This window comes from Lissotriton vulgaris, chromosome 7, assembly GCF_964263255.1.
Source record: "Lissotriton vulgaris chromosome 7, aLisVul1.2, whole genome shotgun sequence".
Taxonomy (NCBI): Eukaryota; Metazoa; Chordata; class Amphibia; order Caudata; family Salamandridae; genus Lissotriton; species Lissotriton vulgaris.
In genome coordinates, this window is record NC_141695.1 from 349402741 (window position 1) to 349416968 (window position 14228).

At 45.5% G+C, this 14228-nt stretch overlaps 1 protein-coding gene across 1 annotated transcript in view; it reads left to right on the top strand.

The window, feature by feature from the left end:
* LOC147701567 (uncharacterized) overlaps nucleotides 1-8922 on the top strand; it is a 63437-nt gene extending 54515 nt beyond the window's left edge. The window contains exons 2-3 of the mRNA XM_086928674.1: nucleotides 3797-3903; nucleotides 8392-8922. Coding sequence (XP_086784800.1) covers nucleotides 3804-3903; nucleotides 8392-8753 — 462 coding nt within the window. The 5' untranslated portion in view covers nucleotides 3797-3803 and the 3' untranslated portion in view covers nucleotides 8754-8922. The remainder of the gene's footprint in view (nucleotides 1-3796; nucleotides 3904-8391) is intronic.
* Nucleotides 8923-14228: the final 5306 nt, after the last annotated feature.

Below are 14228 nucleotides of genomic sequence, written 5' to 3' on the forward strand. Positions count from 1 at the left end.
GTTGCATCAGCTGTCGGTTTTTTGATGATGGGTGCTACCTGCCCTGTTTTTAGGCAGTCAGGAAGGATCCTTTGCGCAAGTGAGGCATTTATTATCTCGGTCCATATTGGAACTAGCGTGTGGCTGATTTCTCTTACACATTTTCCCGGTAGAGGGTCTTGATAGTGGTTGTTAGGTCTCATTTCGGCCAGCGTTTTGGCGATCTTTTCTTGGTCGTATAATTCGAATGTGTCCCAGTTTGCCTTGTTTTTTGTTTGAAGACCCTCTGTTGCCGCATTGGTCTCATATATCGATGGAGGAGGGGTCATAAGGTTGGCTGCTGCGTTTGTGAGTTCAACATCAAGCATTTTCGATTTTTCTGTGAAAAATGATGAGAATTCCTCGCAGCTTATGGGGATTTTTGTGTTCTCTCGAACCGTTTTGGCTAGTTTATTTGATTGTTGTTTTAAGATCTCGAAGAGTTTTCGTGGTCTATTTCTGGCATTGTCCAGTTCAGCTCTGATAAATTCTTTTTTGGAGTTGATTATCTTTTTGTTGTAATCTTTTCTTGTTTTCCTGAGCGCTCTCAGCTCGGGTGAGGCGGGATGTTGTCTCCATTTCCTTTTGGCCATTCTCAATTTGCGCCTGTCCTCGTTCAGTGACTCACTAAACCAAGGATTTTTTGGCTTCTCTGAGCAGTTTTTCAGTTTTTGGGGCATGGTGTCATTAACGATATTACCGATCACCGGGTAACTGGGGTACTCTGCAGATGATGTCAGTGGCTTCGGAACGGAAGGGTGGGAGGCGGACGCTCTGGGTTTTGCCTGAGAGGAAGGACGTGGTCCAGTCGAGGGCCTTCTCTTGGATTCCGGCTTCATGGAGGCGAGCCTTTAGTGTGCAGTGGCAGGCCACGTCGAAGGTCTAGGAGAATAAGAGCCAATGTTTTGCCGCTGTCCAGTTGGCGCCTGATGTCGTCTGTGGCGGCGATGAGGGCTGCCTCTGTGCTGTGGTTTCGTCTGAATCTGGACTGGTTCTAAGATGTTGTTGTCCTCGAGGTGGGGGGCCAGTTGCGTGTTGCCGATTTTCTCGATGACCTTTGCCGAGAACGGGAGCAGGAAGATGGGCCGGAAGATCTTGAGATCCTTGTGGTCCTCTTTGGGCTTCTTGAGGAGGGCGCTGATGTCAGCGTGCTTCCAGCTTTCTGGGAATGTAGCTGTCTCGAAGGAGATGTTGTTGACCTTCCGTAGTTGGGGTGCGATGGCTGCGTCTGCTTTGTTGAATACGTGGTGTGGGCAGGGGTCTGATGGTGAGCCTGAGTGGATGGAGTTCATGACCTTGCATGTCTCGTCTTCGTTGACGTTGTTCCAGGAGGTCAGGCGGTTGGTGCGGGTGGTGTTCGCAGGAGGGTGGAGTCTGGCGTGGTCGGGGTAGACTTGGTGTTGAAGCTGTTGTGGATGTCAGTGACCTTGCGGTGGAAGAAGGTGGCCAGTGAGTTGCACAGTTCTTGTGATGGTGGGATGTCGTTGGCTTTGGCGCTGGGGTTGGAGAGTTCCTTCACAATGCTGAAGAGCTCTTTGCTGATGTGTGCGTTGTTATCTAGGCGTGTTTTGAAGGAAGATCTCTTGACTAGTCTGATGAGGTGGTGTTGTCTGCGGGTGGCGTCCTTGTGCACTGCTTGGCTAAACGGTGTACGGTCGTGGAGCTATTTCTTCTCCAGTTTCCGGCATGCACGTTTGGAGGACTGGAGCTCTTCGGTGAACCAGATGGCTTTCTTGCTGGTGCTGCTGTTGGAGGGCTTCTTGAGCGGGGCAAGGGTGTTGGCGCAGTCATCGATCCACTGTCTGAGGTTGTGGGTGGCGGCGTCTGGGTCGGTCGGTGCGTTCTGGGCGAGGGTGGTTGTCAGCTGGTCTGCAGTGACTTTGTAGCTGTCGGGTGTGGTGGTGCGTGGTGGGTTTCTTGAAGGTGAAATGGATGCAGTGGTGGTCCGTCCAGTGGAGTTAGGTGGTGTTGTTGAAGGCAACGTGGGTGCTTGTGGAGAAGCGGGATCAAGCTTGTGGCCTGCGGCGTGAGTCGGTACGGTGACAAGTTGTCTGCGGCCGAGATTGGCGAGGTTGTTGATAAGGGTGGTGGAGTTTGCGTCGTTGTTGTTCTCGAGGTGGAAGTTCAGGTCCCCGAGGAGGATGTAGTCCTTGGAGGCGAGTGCTTGTGTGCTGGCGAGGTTGGCGATGTGGTCGCTGAACTATGCCCAGGGACCAGGGGGTCTGTAGATGAGTGTTCCTCTGAGGGTGGTGTTGGGGTCCGTTTGGATCCGGAAGTGCAGGTGTTCGGCGGTGTTGACATGTATGTTGGCGCATTGTTCTTGTTTACATGCAGACTGTATGACAATGTACATTGTGACTGTTTGGGAGGTGCAGCATATTTGATGCAGGACAGTGTACTTTTGGACTACATGACGGATGTGCGGTTGTACACGTACATTTCCATCTCACAGTTTCCTGCTATGTTAGATGTGATTGGCCTGTTTCTGCGAATGAGGGTACCCAGTTGTGTCCTTTGTTCTGCATTGTCGGTGTTGCATTTTGTAATATATTGTTGTCGGATGTGCTGTTGTTGCTATGTGTGTGTGTTGCAGTGTACCACGGGGAACAGGGACATGTTCCTGGGTAATTGTGGGTGTGCAGTGTGCTACACGTTGTTGAGCATGCGTGCCATTGTGCCCATCTCCCCCCGTCTACCCAGTCCCTGGTCGTTACTCACCCAGTTGATGTTGAGTCAGGTCCTATCGAGCTGTGTCTGTACTCCCACTCCTTGCACCGTCTCCACACTGATGACTGTGGCCTCCATTTCCTCCAACTCCTCCAATGGCGCAGGACTCCCACCTACTGTCGCCATTGCTGCCTTCCTGTTGGCAGCGGGTTTGTGCTTGGTTTGGCTTTTCACGTCATGCCAGCTCCTCTTGGCCTCCTATATTGCCCTCCTAGACACTTCGACAGCCCTCACATTTGTCTAATTGACGTTTAGTTGATGGTGGAGTTCTGTCACCTCCGTGATGCTGATCTTGTTTTCCTGCGGACTGTACCTCGTCTTCCTCTTCCTCTTCTCCTTGGCCTTCCCAGACCCTGAGGTTCCTGGTTGGTGGTCTGTGGGGCTTGTGGAGTTCACGTTGGCTTCTGCACTCGGTCCGGGTGCATCTATGGTGCTTCGCAGTTTGATTTGGTTTAGCAGTGCTTTTTTTGTTGCTTTTATAGTGCATTTGCCCACATGACGTGTGGGGATTGCAGGCCTGTGGCTGGTTTTCGTTGATTTTTGTATCGCAATTGGCCTCATCGCAACTTTTTTTGCATTAGTGTTTAGCATATTTGCGGCGTTCGTTGTCTTTATCGTGGACATTTGATGCGTTCTCGTGAGCCTATCGCATGGTACCACCGTGTTGAGAACACAACGTTAACACAGCATTATTTCCTGTCTGCTTTGGCCACAGCTATCAACCTAAGTGGCTCCAGCTTCCATGCTCGAGTAGTGAAATATTCACATGAACATGCAATTTACCCTCCGACCTTCCTGGGCGGCCACATGTACATCAGTGGGTCATCAGGGGAAAATATAGAAAGTCAGACAATGAAGCACTTTGAATTTGGAAACTATACTGTACGGTATGAGATAGCATTTTCAGTTTCTTCTATTCTACCTCTCTTATTGCATTTTCTTTTTCCACGTCACAATTTTGCTCCTCATTTCCATTGAGTCTCACCACACACAGATTTCAATCCCCATTTCTGCCTTCCTTCCATTGACTGAGTCTCTTGTTCTTCTGCAGGGTCGCTATGAGGTTCCTGTGCTCTGCGGTGGTGTTGGTCCTGTGCTGCGAGGCGTGTTTCACTAAGTCCATCTCTTACGGCGGTGAGCTGATACCAGTAAACCCAGGTGAGATTTGTGAGGTGAGACACCTGTACCTACCTCCACTGATGCAAGTACGCAACAGAGGGAGCGCTCAAGAGAGGGAGGGATGGCAAGGTGTATTCACACCTGTGTCAGCGGGGCTAGTTGTTGGGACTCTCTTATTTGTAATTTTATTTCTATTGGAAGAGTTCAACAATCAAGAAATGTAACAATTCAATCAAATAATGCATATTGGTGAAATTAATATTCAAGTTACAAAACATCCACATATGGACATCTGGATAGTACAGCCAGTAAATAATCTTATATCACACATTTTCCAAATTTCCCCCAAAGTCTCTGGAATTGATTAGATGATCCTTACCTTGGTGCATATCTATTTTCCAAGCCCTTAATTCTTAACACTTCGGATCACCATTGTTGGAATGTCGGGATTATTGGTCTAGCTATTAAAACAATAATAAACAGTCGTTTTTTTCCAATGGTCCCATGCTAATATCAGGAGAATACACTAGAACATCTGTTCCAGTCCTAAAATGTGGAAGCAATACTTCTCAATCTATGCCCAGAATTGTTTTATTTTTGTGGAGTCCCAGATAATGTGGGTCCAACTGCCCTCCACCTCTATGCACCCCCATTGAACACCAGAAAATAATTTCTGGTATCTGGTGGTTTATTTTGTGAAAATCAATCAAGGCATCGAGGCGGGGCGAAAAGTGTTTTTCTTTAAAAATCAACTTTGTTCTGCATACAACTAGAAACTGCCCATGAAAATATAAATGGAGATGGAGAAAGAATTATCCAAGTACCTGCTGACTTTGACACAGGGGGCCTATTCACAAAAGTAATCCGAGACAAAATCATAACATTACGACTTTAGGTATTCACAAAGTCCTAACTTTACTACTCCTAAATGCCCTTTGTGGATACCGAAAGTCATAAAGTTAAGATTATGTCTCAGTTAAACTTAAGTTTTGGTCTTAAGTTTAACTTAAACCCCAATTTTCCTCCTAGTTTAGAATTGTTTAGAAAACACTTTATTAAATGTTAGTTACATAACCTTCGCACTCGCCCCCACCTCCCCTTTTTGTACCATTCATCATACTGCATTCCCATTCTGCCAACTAAATAAACCAATATACACCTCTGTCTTTTGTGGTCATTTGTTGGCCGCAGTTTTTATTTTGGAATACAGTGAAAATATACATAACTTTTGCATTCTGCTGTTTAGTCTTTTTTTTGCCCTTGCGGGACGTTCTTCTTTTTTGGTAGGTTGGATTTGGGCTCCCCTTGTGCAAAGGGGGGAGGGGTAGCTTCTGTCCCGGGAGTTAGGCCATGACTCGCTACCTTTCCGGGTCTGGTTGTGCCCTGCCATCCGGCGGTTGCTGGGTTGCGAGCGCCGTCTCCATTTTTGCTACCCCCCCCTTTTTGGTAAGCCGCCTCACCCAGCCGTGAGGCATCTGAAGGTGAGTGAGTGGTCTTACCCTCTGCCCTTTGGCCAGCTCTCCCGGTCGTGAGGCATCCCAAGGTTAGTGGTCCCGTCCTGGCACACCGCCCTCCGGTGTGCCTCGTTACCAACCCTTATCCGCGTAGTTCTCTGCCACGCTTGTCCCTATGCTCCAGCCTGCGACATTGCTGTTCCTTTGGTGTGGGTGCGTGGGAATATTCCTCTCCAGGTGCTGCTCCCCCAGCTCCGGCCGTAGACATGGAGCTCGCCTGGGGGAGCAGGCCTTATATTCCCCCCCACTCCTTTGTTTCCTAGCCTGCCTGCTAGCTAGGCCCCTTATTGGGGGGTTTGTATCACGCTTCTCCCCATTGGCCCCGGCGGCCCCCACGGTGGAGGGGGAACAGCGAACCCAGGATGTTTTGGCACCCAGGCTATTTGCGCGCCAAAACCGGCGTGATGACCTATTCCTGGCGGAGGAGAGGGGCACGGCGACCGTTATGGCGCAGGCTCTCGAGCCCCCCTCTGCGATACCATCAAAAGCCATGTCTATCAGTCACTGGCTATATGTTGGGAAATCAAAATACAATTCTTCAATTCATTTTTTGTTTTTTTGACATAGGTAAAATGCATCAAGCACAAGTACAAGAGAAATTACCTTAAGTATCACTTTTGTAGATACAATCTTGAAACGGTCACAGAGTCACACATGATTTTTTGTTGACTGTCTTTTGAACGTAAAATGGTCTAAGCATATGTATTCATATATATTCACTGAAAAAACTAAGGATGTTGTAGTTAGTAAATATAATTTAAAAAATGTAGACATTCAATGAAAAAAACATAGCTTTCAGGGACGTTATAGTTAGGCTCAAATTTCACTTGTACAAAACCAGTGAAATTCAGCAGTTATAGTTACCTGAGCTAACTATAACTTAAGCCCCCGTAATGCACTGCTTATGACCTCACAAATTACATCACTCATGACCAGGTCCTTGGCAACACTGATGACATCCCAAATGACCCTCCTTGGGATTCTGAAAGCCCTAGGAGGGGATTTGGGGGCGGAGGGTCCATGTGCCCCCCTCCTTTAAAAAAAAAAAGAAACCCCCGGGGAGGTGGTGGTCCCCAGAGCCCTATATATTTTATTTCAAATTATCCCAGGGGGGCGGGTGGGGCTAGATCCCAAAGCATAAATAAGCCTTTAGAGAGGGGCCTTGTGTGCCCCCTCCATGTTCTAAAAAAAAATCTCTGCATGCCCCTGGGACCTGGTCCACCTGGGGGCAACATTAAAAACAAGCACAGGAGACAATGGACTAATAGCCTCAGCAGCTAATCCACCCCTGAGGGGACCACATCCATGTGTGTGTCACCTTTTCTACCCAGAGTCCTCTAATCTGCCACTTTTAAAAATGTATGAAACCTTCTTTCGCTGTACAGATCAGCCAACCCATGTAGGGGTGTGGCTCATCTTCTGGGGGTGTACATCTCCTGACTACATCATTTTGCACCTCCCCGTATGCAAATGTGCCTGGGAGTATAGAGGTGGTTGTTTCATCCTTTCAAAGGCAGGGTGGAGGCATATCAAATGCAGGATAATCTTTGAAGTTAACAGCCTTGATGTGCCACTCCACTAGCCATCCTGTCAGAGAGAGAGGTGTCACATCCTTCCAACCCCCTGCCTTTGTTTCTGACTCCCGGGAGTGTTCACACCTCCAGGCATGGGGTCAGATTCCTGTCTGGGAGGCAGTAGCTGTAGGCTGTCATCACACACAGGCATGTGTAAGCAGGTGGGCAACCTTTAAGGTATTCACTAGGGTCCCTGCCACATGGACTCTGACAAGGGAATTATGGCAGTGGTGATGAGGTAAGTTGCTTGATGCCAAACACAACTTATTTCATTGGTATCAAAATGGAGCTGGCAGTGTCAGGGGTGCTTGGGTGTCAACCCATGTTATCGTATGGACCGCTGATCACCTCTAGATATATATTTCCCTTAATGAAAAGATGCTACTATAGAGACATATAAGCTTGCACGTCTTGTACACAGCTTTAATATAAGGCAGCCTGCCTCCTTGGCTAAGGGGGCCTTCCTTAGCAGTGACTAGCATATATTAAAACTAGTGTTTTGACCTTGCCACAGTTGGTGAGAACAAAGTTGTGTTTGAGGAGTTTGCACTTCTCCTGCAGTCTGCAACGACAGGACTGTTGCGATCTGTTTACTTGGGTCACTTAGGGTGTCACATCCAGTGCTTCAGTTCCAGGTGATTTCTTTAACTCCCATACGATGGGTACCACTGGTATCATTTACCAGGGATCAATATGTCCCTGGTAAATGGTACCTATAGTTAAAGTCTTTGCTGATTGGGAGTACCAATTCACATGTATCAGTAGAGTCAAAACCATCAGCATTGGGGTAAAAAGTGTGGATGGGTGACCATGCAAAAAGGACACTTTATTACAATTTCTGAATATACTAACCACAGAAATAGTTCATGAATATTCTCATTTTACTTACATTTAAAATAGTTTGAGTAAGAATTAAAGAGTTCCTACCACTGGTGCACTCCAAACTCCCTTTGCCAATAGGCACAAATTGTGTACTGTGTGACGTTCATACCAGGAACTGTGCGAAATATACTTTTGATATTTTCATCCGTAGCTCTTTCTGCAACTTACATTGTGGAAAAGTTTATCAGTTGCACAATTTAATTCTGTGATGAGGTACAAATGTTCTACCAATAGTTGTGTGATGTGTCCTTTGGATATTTCCATAAGCAGCTCTTGGTGGGCCATCTGCTCCGGGGATTGCTCTCACCTCATTTATCTGTGATGTACACCTTTGATATTTTACTATCAATGGCTTATAGTGTGACTATTTCCATCACTCAATCAGTGCTATAAGCCCTCCATGCTTCCTTTCCTTCAGTTCTATATGTGATACATGCCTTCAACCCATCACGAGACAGCTCTTCTTCTCTGTATAGACATTAAATGAAGGATATCCTGTCTTGGTTTGAGAAGGCGCTTCATGTTAACCTGTGTGCTTGTTTTCCCCGGGGGAGTAGGAAGTGTCCGGGACAGCGACAGGATCAGAGCAGCAGCTGCCACCAATGACCTCTGCAGTCTGTTTGAATCCATCATAGTGGCCTCACTTCTAGAGGTCGAGAACCTGTCCATCCAGCCAAGCTATGGAACCTCTGCTGTTGTTGACCCCTGGGCTCTGTGGAAGGACTATGCTGAGGACATGTTGCCCATCTTCGACTTCTTGGGACGCCAGAAGAGGCAGGAAACCGCTGGCTACAATGTGAACTCCTTCGGTCTGCGCTTCGGCAAAAGGGACACCAAGGTCAACTGGAACGCCTTCGGCAAGAAGCGGCAGGTGGCGGTCCCCATGTCCAAGGTCCACCAAATGCTGTGCCAAGAATAGCAGCACCAGAGCTCTTCAAGAGTGAACAGCCCTAGGGACATTTAGACACTGTCCACACTCCACAAACTGGACATATGCTCAATGGAAAATCCGATTTATAGGACTTCTTGGTTTCTTATAAGTGAAGAATTTGCATTTAAAAAAAGACATTGAACAATGTCCTAACTGTAAAGACTGGTGTTGGGGTACTTTTAGTAAATTGTTTGACAATAAATGTTAAAACTTTTTTTTTCGGTATATTGCATTATGTTTACCTATGGGAAGATGTGGCCTAGAGGCCAGTTTGTAGGTCTCGCTATTCCATTCCGCAACGAATGAATAGCGAGAATTATAGGGTTGCATCAGGAAAGCTAAACCAGCCGGCGGATTTCCACAAGTGCATGTGATCGTGAACGTGCATCCGCCTGTTGGTTTAGCTTTCCTGATGCAACTCTAACTGTCACTTCAAAGGGATCCGCTCCCCCTCCTGCTGCACGAGCTTTCCATTCAGCGCGCGAAGCGCGTCCACACCAAAGCCATCTGTTGCTTCCCCCAGCGGACTCGACATCACTTACTTCTCCTCCCCCTAATTAGGTGTTTGACTGACTGGAGCTCTGCTCCATCAATCCGACCTCCTTTTCGCCCCCACAAACATGTTTTTGTAGAACCTCCTTTACACTAAACTATTAATATTTATGTACCATCCTACATCTGCCACATGCGGCACCATCACTTATATTACAACAGCCCTTGTATTCAGTGGCACTTTAATTTTTTTTATGATAACTTTGTGGGTTTTTTCAGGGTACAGAGTGGCACTTTACAAATTAAAACCTTGTTTTTTTTTGTTGTCTTCCTACTCGGTGCCCGCAAGCACACTTACACTTTCAGCGCTCCATTTGCTAAACCCCTTCCTTCCTCCCCCGTCTTCTTGTTCTGTCATACTAAGGGTTCGCACTTCCATTATGTACAGCGGCTATCTTTCTTCGTACCCACTTTTGACGGCATTTATGGCCATTACTATTCCGTCATTATTCTCAGTGCAAGGTACCAGGACTAGTTACTTAGGCCAGCCTGTCCTTCAGTTTGTAAATGCTGTGTGCGCGAGCTTTCTGTTCCAGGGGAAATGCATATTTGTTTCTTCTCCACACTGGCCTTATCAGCAAATGAATGCTGTGTGCAAGCCCTCCTCCGCCGAGGATTTATCAGGCGACACCGGGCTTGGGTCAACAGAACTCGCTCAGCTTTGAGAACCCGCAGTGAAGTGTCGTCTTCAGAGGACGAGCGGCTGAGGGAAGTCGGGCACATGTCGCATTTTTTTGTAGTCAACATTTCCAGCTTTTAGTATTTTTTAAGAGCTAACAATTTTGGAAATAGAATTAAGTAAGGCAGACACACTGCCATTTGCCTCCGATCACACCGCTCATTTATCAACATGGGGGTAGCTGAGGTTACAACTCTGGTCTTCAACTACGTTGCGAGGCATCACATTCAGTTAACCTCCTGCTGATGAGATCTGTATGTGACCTCGACTGGAAGAGATGCGGTTTAGTGCCTAAATTGCTGAAGCCACTAAACTTGGGTTTTAATGATGGCCTTGCGCTTGACCAAGTTTTTGTTTTCCGCACATCATCCTGTCTTTTACTATAATCTGTATCATGTTTGGCAAAACTGAGAAAGCAAACCAACAGGCTGGATTAAGCACCGAGGAAAAAAAACAGGGTTCGCTGTTGAGCCAGGAAGCGCCTAATAACGATTGTTTAGAACTTTGCGTTAAAATAATGTATTCTGTCAGCCACTCAAATGCGACCCCTGAGGGGCTAACTCCACCTTTTATCCCCCAAGCTAGACAATATGAGTACATCAATTTAAGAGTCTGTGACTTTTCTGCTTCAGTAGAGGTTGTTAGCGCAGCTATGAAAGCCTGGCAGTGCCCCCCGGGCTCTAGGACCCCTTAGACAAAGCATCCATTGCAAGAGAAAGTGTTAGGGGCATGCTGTGCCATAGAATGGATTTATCTATTTTTTTTCATTCCGTGGAGTGAAGAGTGTTGTAATAGTAGATTTAATGAGTTCTTAAATTTTCTTGCTAGATTGCTAGATTGGCAGAATACCTAAAGGATTAATAAACAAGTATGCGACACAGACACCCTCTCACCCTCACACACACTCTCACCCACCCTCACACCCCCTGACCCTCACACACCATCACCCTCACACCCACTCACCCTCACAACCCTCTCACCCTCACAACCCTTTCACCCTCACACCCTCACACCCCCTCACACCCCCTCACCCTCCCTCACCCTCACCCTCACACACCCTCACTCACCCTCACACCCCTCACCCTCACACACCTTCATACCCCCTCACCCTCACACACCCTCACACGCTCACCTTCACACCCTCACACACCCTCACCCTCACACCCCCCACCCTCACACCCTCACACCCCCTAACCCTCCCTCACCCTCACCCTCACCCTCACTCACCCTCACAACCCTCTCACCCTCACACACCCTCACCTTCACACACACCCTCACACACCCTCTCACCCTCACACACTCACACTCACCCTCACACACCCTCACCCTCACACCCTCACCCTCACACCCCCTCACCCTCACACCCCCTCACCCTCACTCACCCTCACACACCCTCACCCTCCCACCCTCACACCCCTTCACCCTCCCTCACCCTCACCCTCACACACCCTCACTCACCCTCACAACCCTCTCACCCTCATACACACCCTCACACACCCTCACCAGCATAACAAAACATAGCATAGCATAACAAAACGCAGCATAGCATAGCATAACAAAAAAAAGCATATGATAGCAAAACATAGCATAGCATAACATAACATAGCATAACAAAACAAAACATAGCATAACATAAAGCATTGCAAAACAAAACATAGCATAGCATAACAAAACACAACACAACATAGCAGAACAAAACATAGCTTAGGATAACAAAACATAGCATAACATTACAAAACAAAGCATAGCATAACAAACATAGCATAACAAAACAGCAAAACACAACAAAACATAGCGTAGCATAACAAAACAACAAAACATAGCATAGCAAAACATAGCATAACAAAACACAACAAAACATAGCATAACAAAAGAAAGCTTAGCATAGCATAACAAAACATAGCATAACAAAGCATACCATAGCATAACAAAACATAGCATAACAAAACATAGCATAGCAAAACAAAGCATAGCGTAATAAAGCACAACAAAACATAGCATAGCATAACAAAGCTTAGCATAGAAAAACACAACAAAGCACAGCATAGCGTAGCATAACAAAACACATCATAGGATAACAAAACACAACAAAACATAGCATAGCATAACAAAGCTTAGCATAGAAAAACACAACAAAGCACAGCATCGCGTATCATAACAAAACACAGCATAGGATAACAAAACACAACAAAACATAGCATAGCATAACAAAGCAAAGCATAGGATATCAAAACAAAACATAGCATAACATAACAAAACATAGCATAGCAAAACAAAGCATAGCATAATAAAACACAACAAAACATAGCATATCATAACATACATAGCATAGCATAACAAAGCGTAGCACAGCAAACATAGCATAGCATAACAAAACATAACATAGCATAACAAACCACAGCATAGTATAGCATAACAAATCAAAGCATAGGATAGCAAAACATAGCATAGCATAAAAAAACATAGGATAGCAAAACAAAACATAATATAGTATACAGCATCACTCAGCACCACCACAGCATCACTCACGGGCACCACAACATCGCTATGCGCTACCACAACATCACTGAACACCACAGCATCACTCGTTCGCCATCACAACATCACTCAGCGCCACCACAGCATCAATCTGTGCAACCATTCAACAACAACTAGTTCAAATTTGTTCTCTCAGTGTTTCAAGCTTTATTACAAATGTAACAAAAAGATGTTAATATTTCACTTCTGTTCTTGGACTTTCGTCACAATAAAATACACTGAACATAATCTTCACAAAAATTATTTACAAAAGTCTAAGCTATTGCCATTGTTATTTGTAATATCAATACATGTAAGTCATGTAAATACAACACATATTGCATTACAAATGCTATAGGTGTCACATTTGCGAAAGTTATAACTATTGCCGTTGTAAATGACAAAGCTATTAATTTCGCTATTTTCAAAAACAAAACATAAATAAAAAAATTGTCATTTACAATATCAATAGCTCAAACTTTCCTAATGCGAGACCTATTGCATTGCAAATGCTTGTTGTTTCATTGTGATTCTTGGCGAACTATTTTACATTCCTGTATGTTAGTACCTTACCATTCTAAAAACATTAGAATCACTTAGAAATAGTTCAATATTGGTTTAAAAATTAGACACGTACATCATTCGGATGGCAAAATTCTTCCTCTACAAATACATATTTTTCTTTTGAAAACTTTGAAGCCTAAAAAATCAGTGTTGCACAGATCTGCTCTGTTTAATTCCTTGCTTACAGTGGATAGCTGCGTAAATACCCAAGAGGAGTTGTCCTATTCACTAGCATGCATCATTATTTATTTATTATTATTATTTTTTTTAAAACCTTTATTGCAGCATTCATAAAGTACAAGTATGGGCCTACAACCGCAGGGGCCGGCTGCTAAACAGAAAACCCGATTTATCATGATACAACACAGCTCCTCAGCCGACAACCCTGAGGTCCGGCAGCGATTCAGGATGGATCTTGCATTAGAACGCATTGATAAATCACGGGATATAATAAAGGTTTCATTTTATATTATTTAAATGAGCGGATCAGGTGCCATACAATCTAACAATAGGATACGGGGGACAGGCCAAGAAAACAGGATATGCATATAAAAACAGCCATTCGTGGGACTCTGGCATTAATACGTATGAATCAAAATAAACAACAAAACAATATACGTTTTCGTGAACGCCAGTTCTCAGGGCCTGCCCACCCAGAAGTTCGACTAACGTGAAAAGCATAGGAACTAAATTCCAGATCACAATGAAATCGAAATAAAACACAAACCATACTGATCCTAAAGGAATAAAGGGAAGGAAGAAAAAGGCCATAGAAAATAAAAAAGGCAAAATAAAAAAAAAACTCCAACCCCCCACCCTGCACCCCTGCCGATGGCTATAGCCTACCCCCACTAGCAGCGTTCCTGTCGCCCCATTAACCTAAACCCTAAAGGAAGGAAGAAGAAGAATGGAGGAGGGCATAGTCGTACGATGTTCCCGGCCCCTTGTCCCCCGCCAAATCCAGACACCCCCTGTTGCAAAAGACGGATGTATAGCTACTCTTTCAAAAGACAATAGGGGGCACCGTGATACACCGCCCAGCCTCTTTAATCAAACAGATACAGTTCAAGCGTCTATAACAGTAGTTCCAAACCATCCCGATTCAATTGACTTAACCTTGACCCTTTCGAACCAGCACACGAACCCTCCCC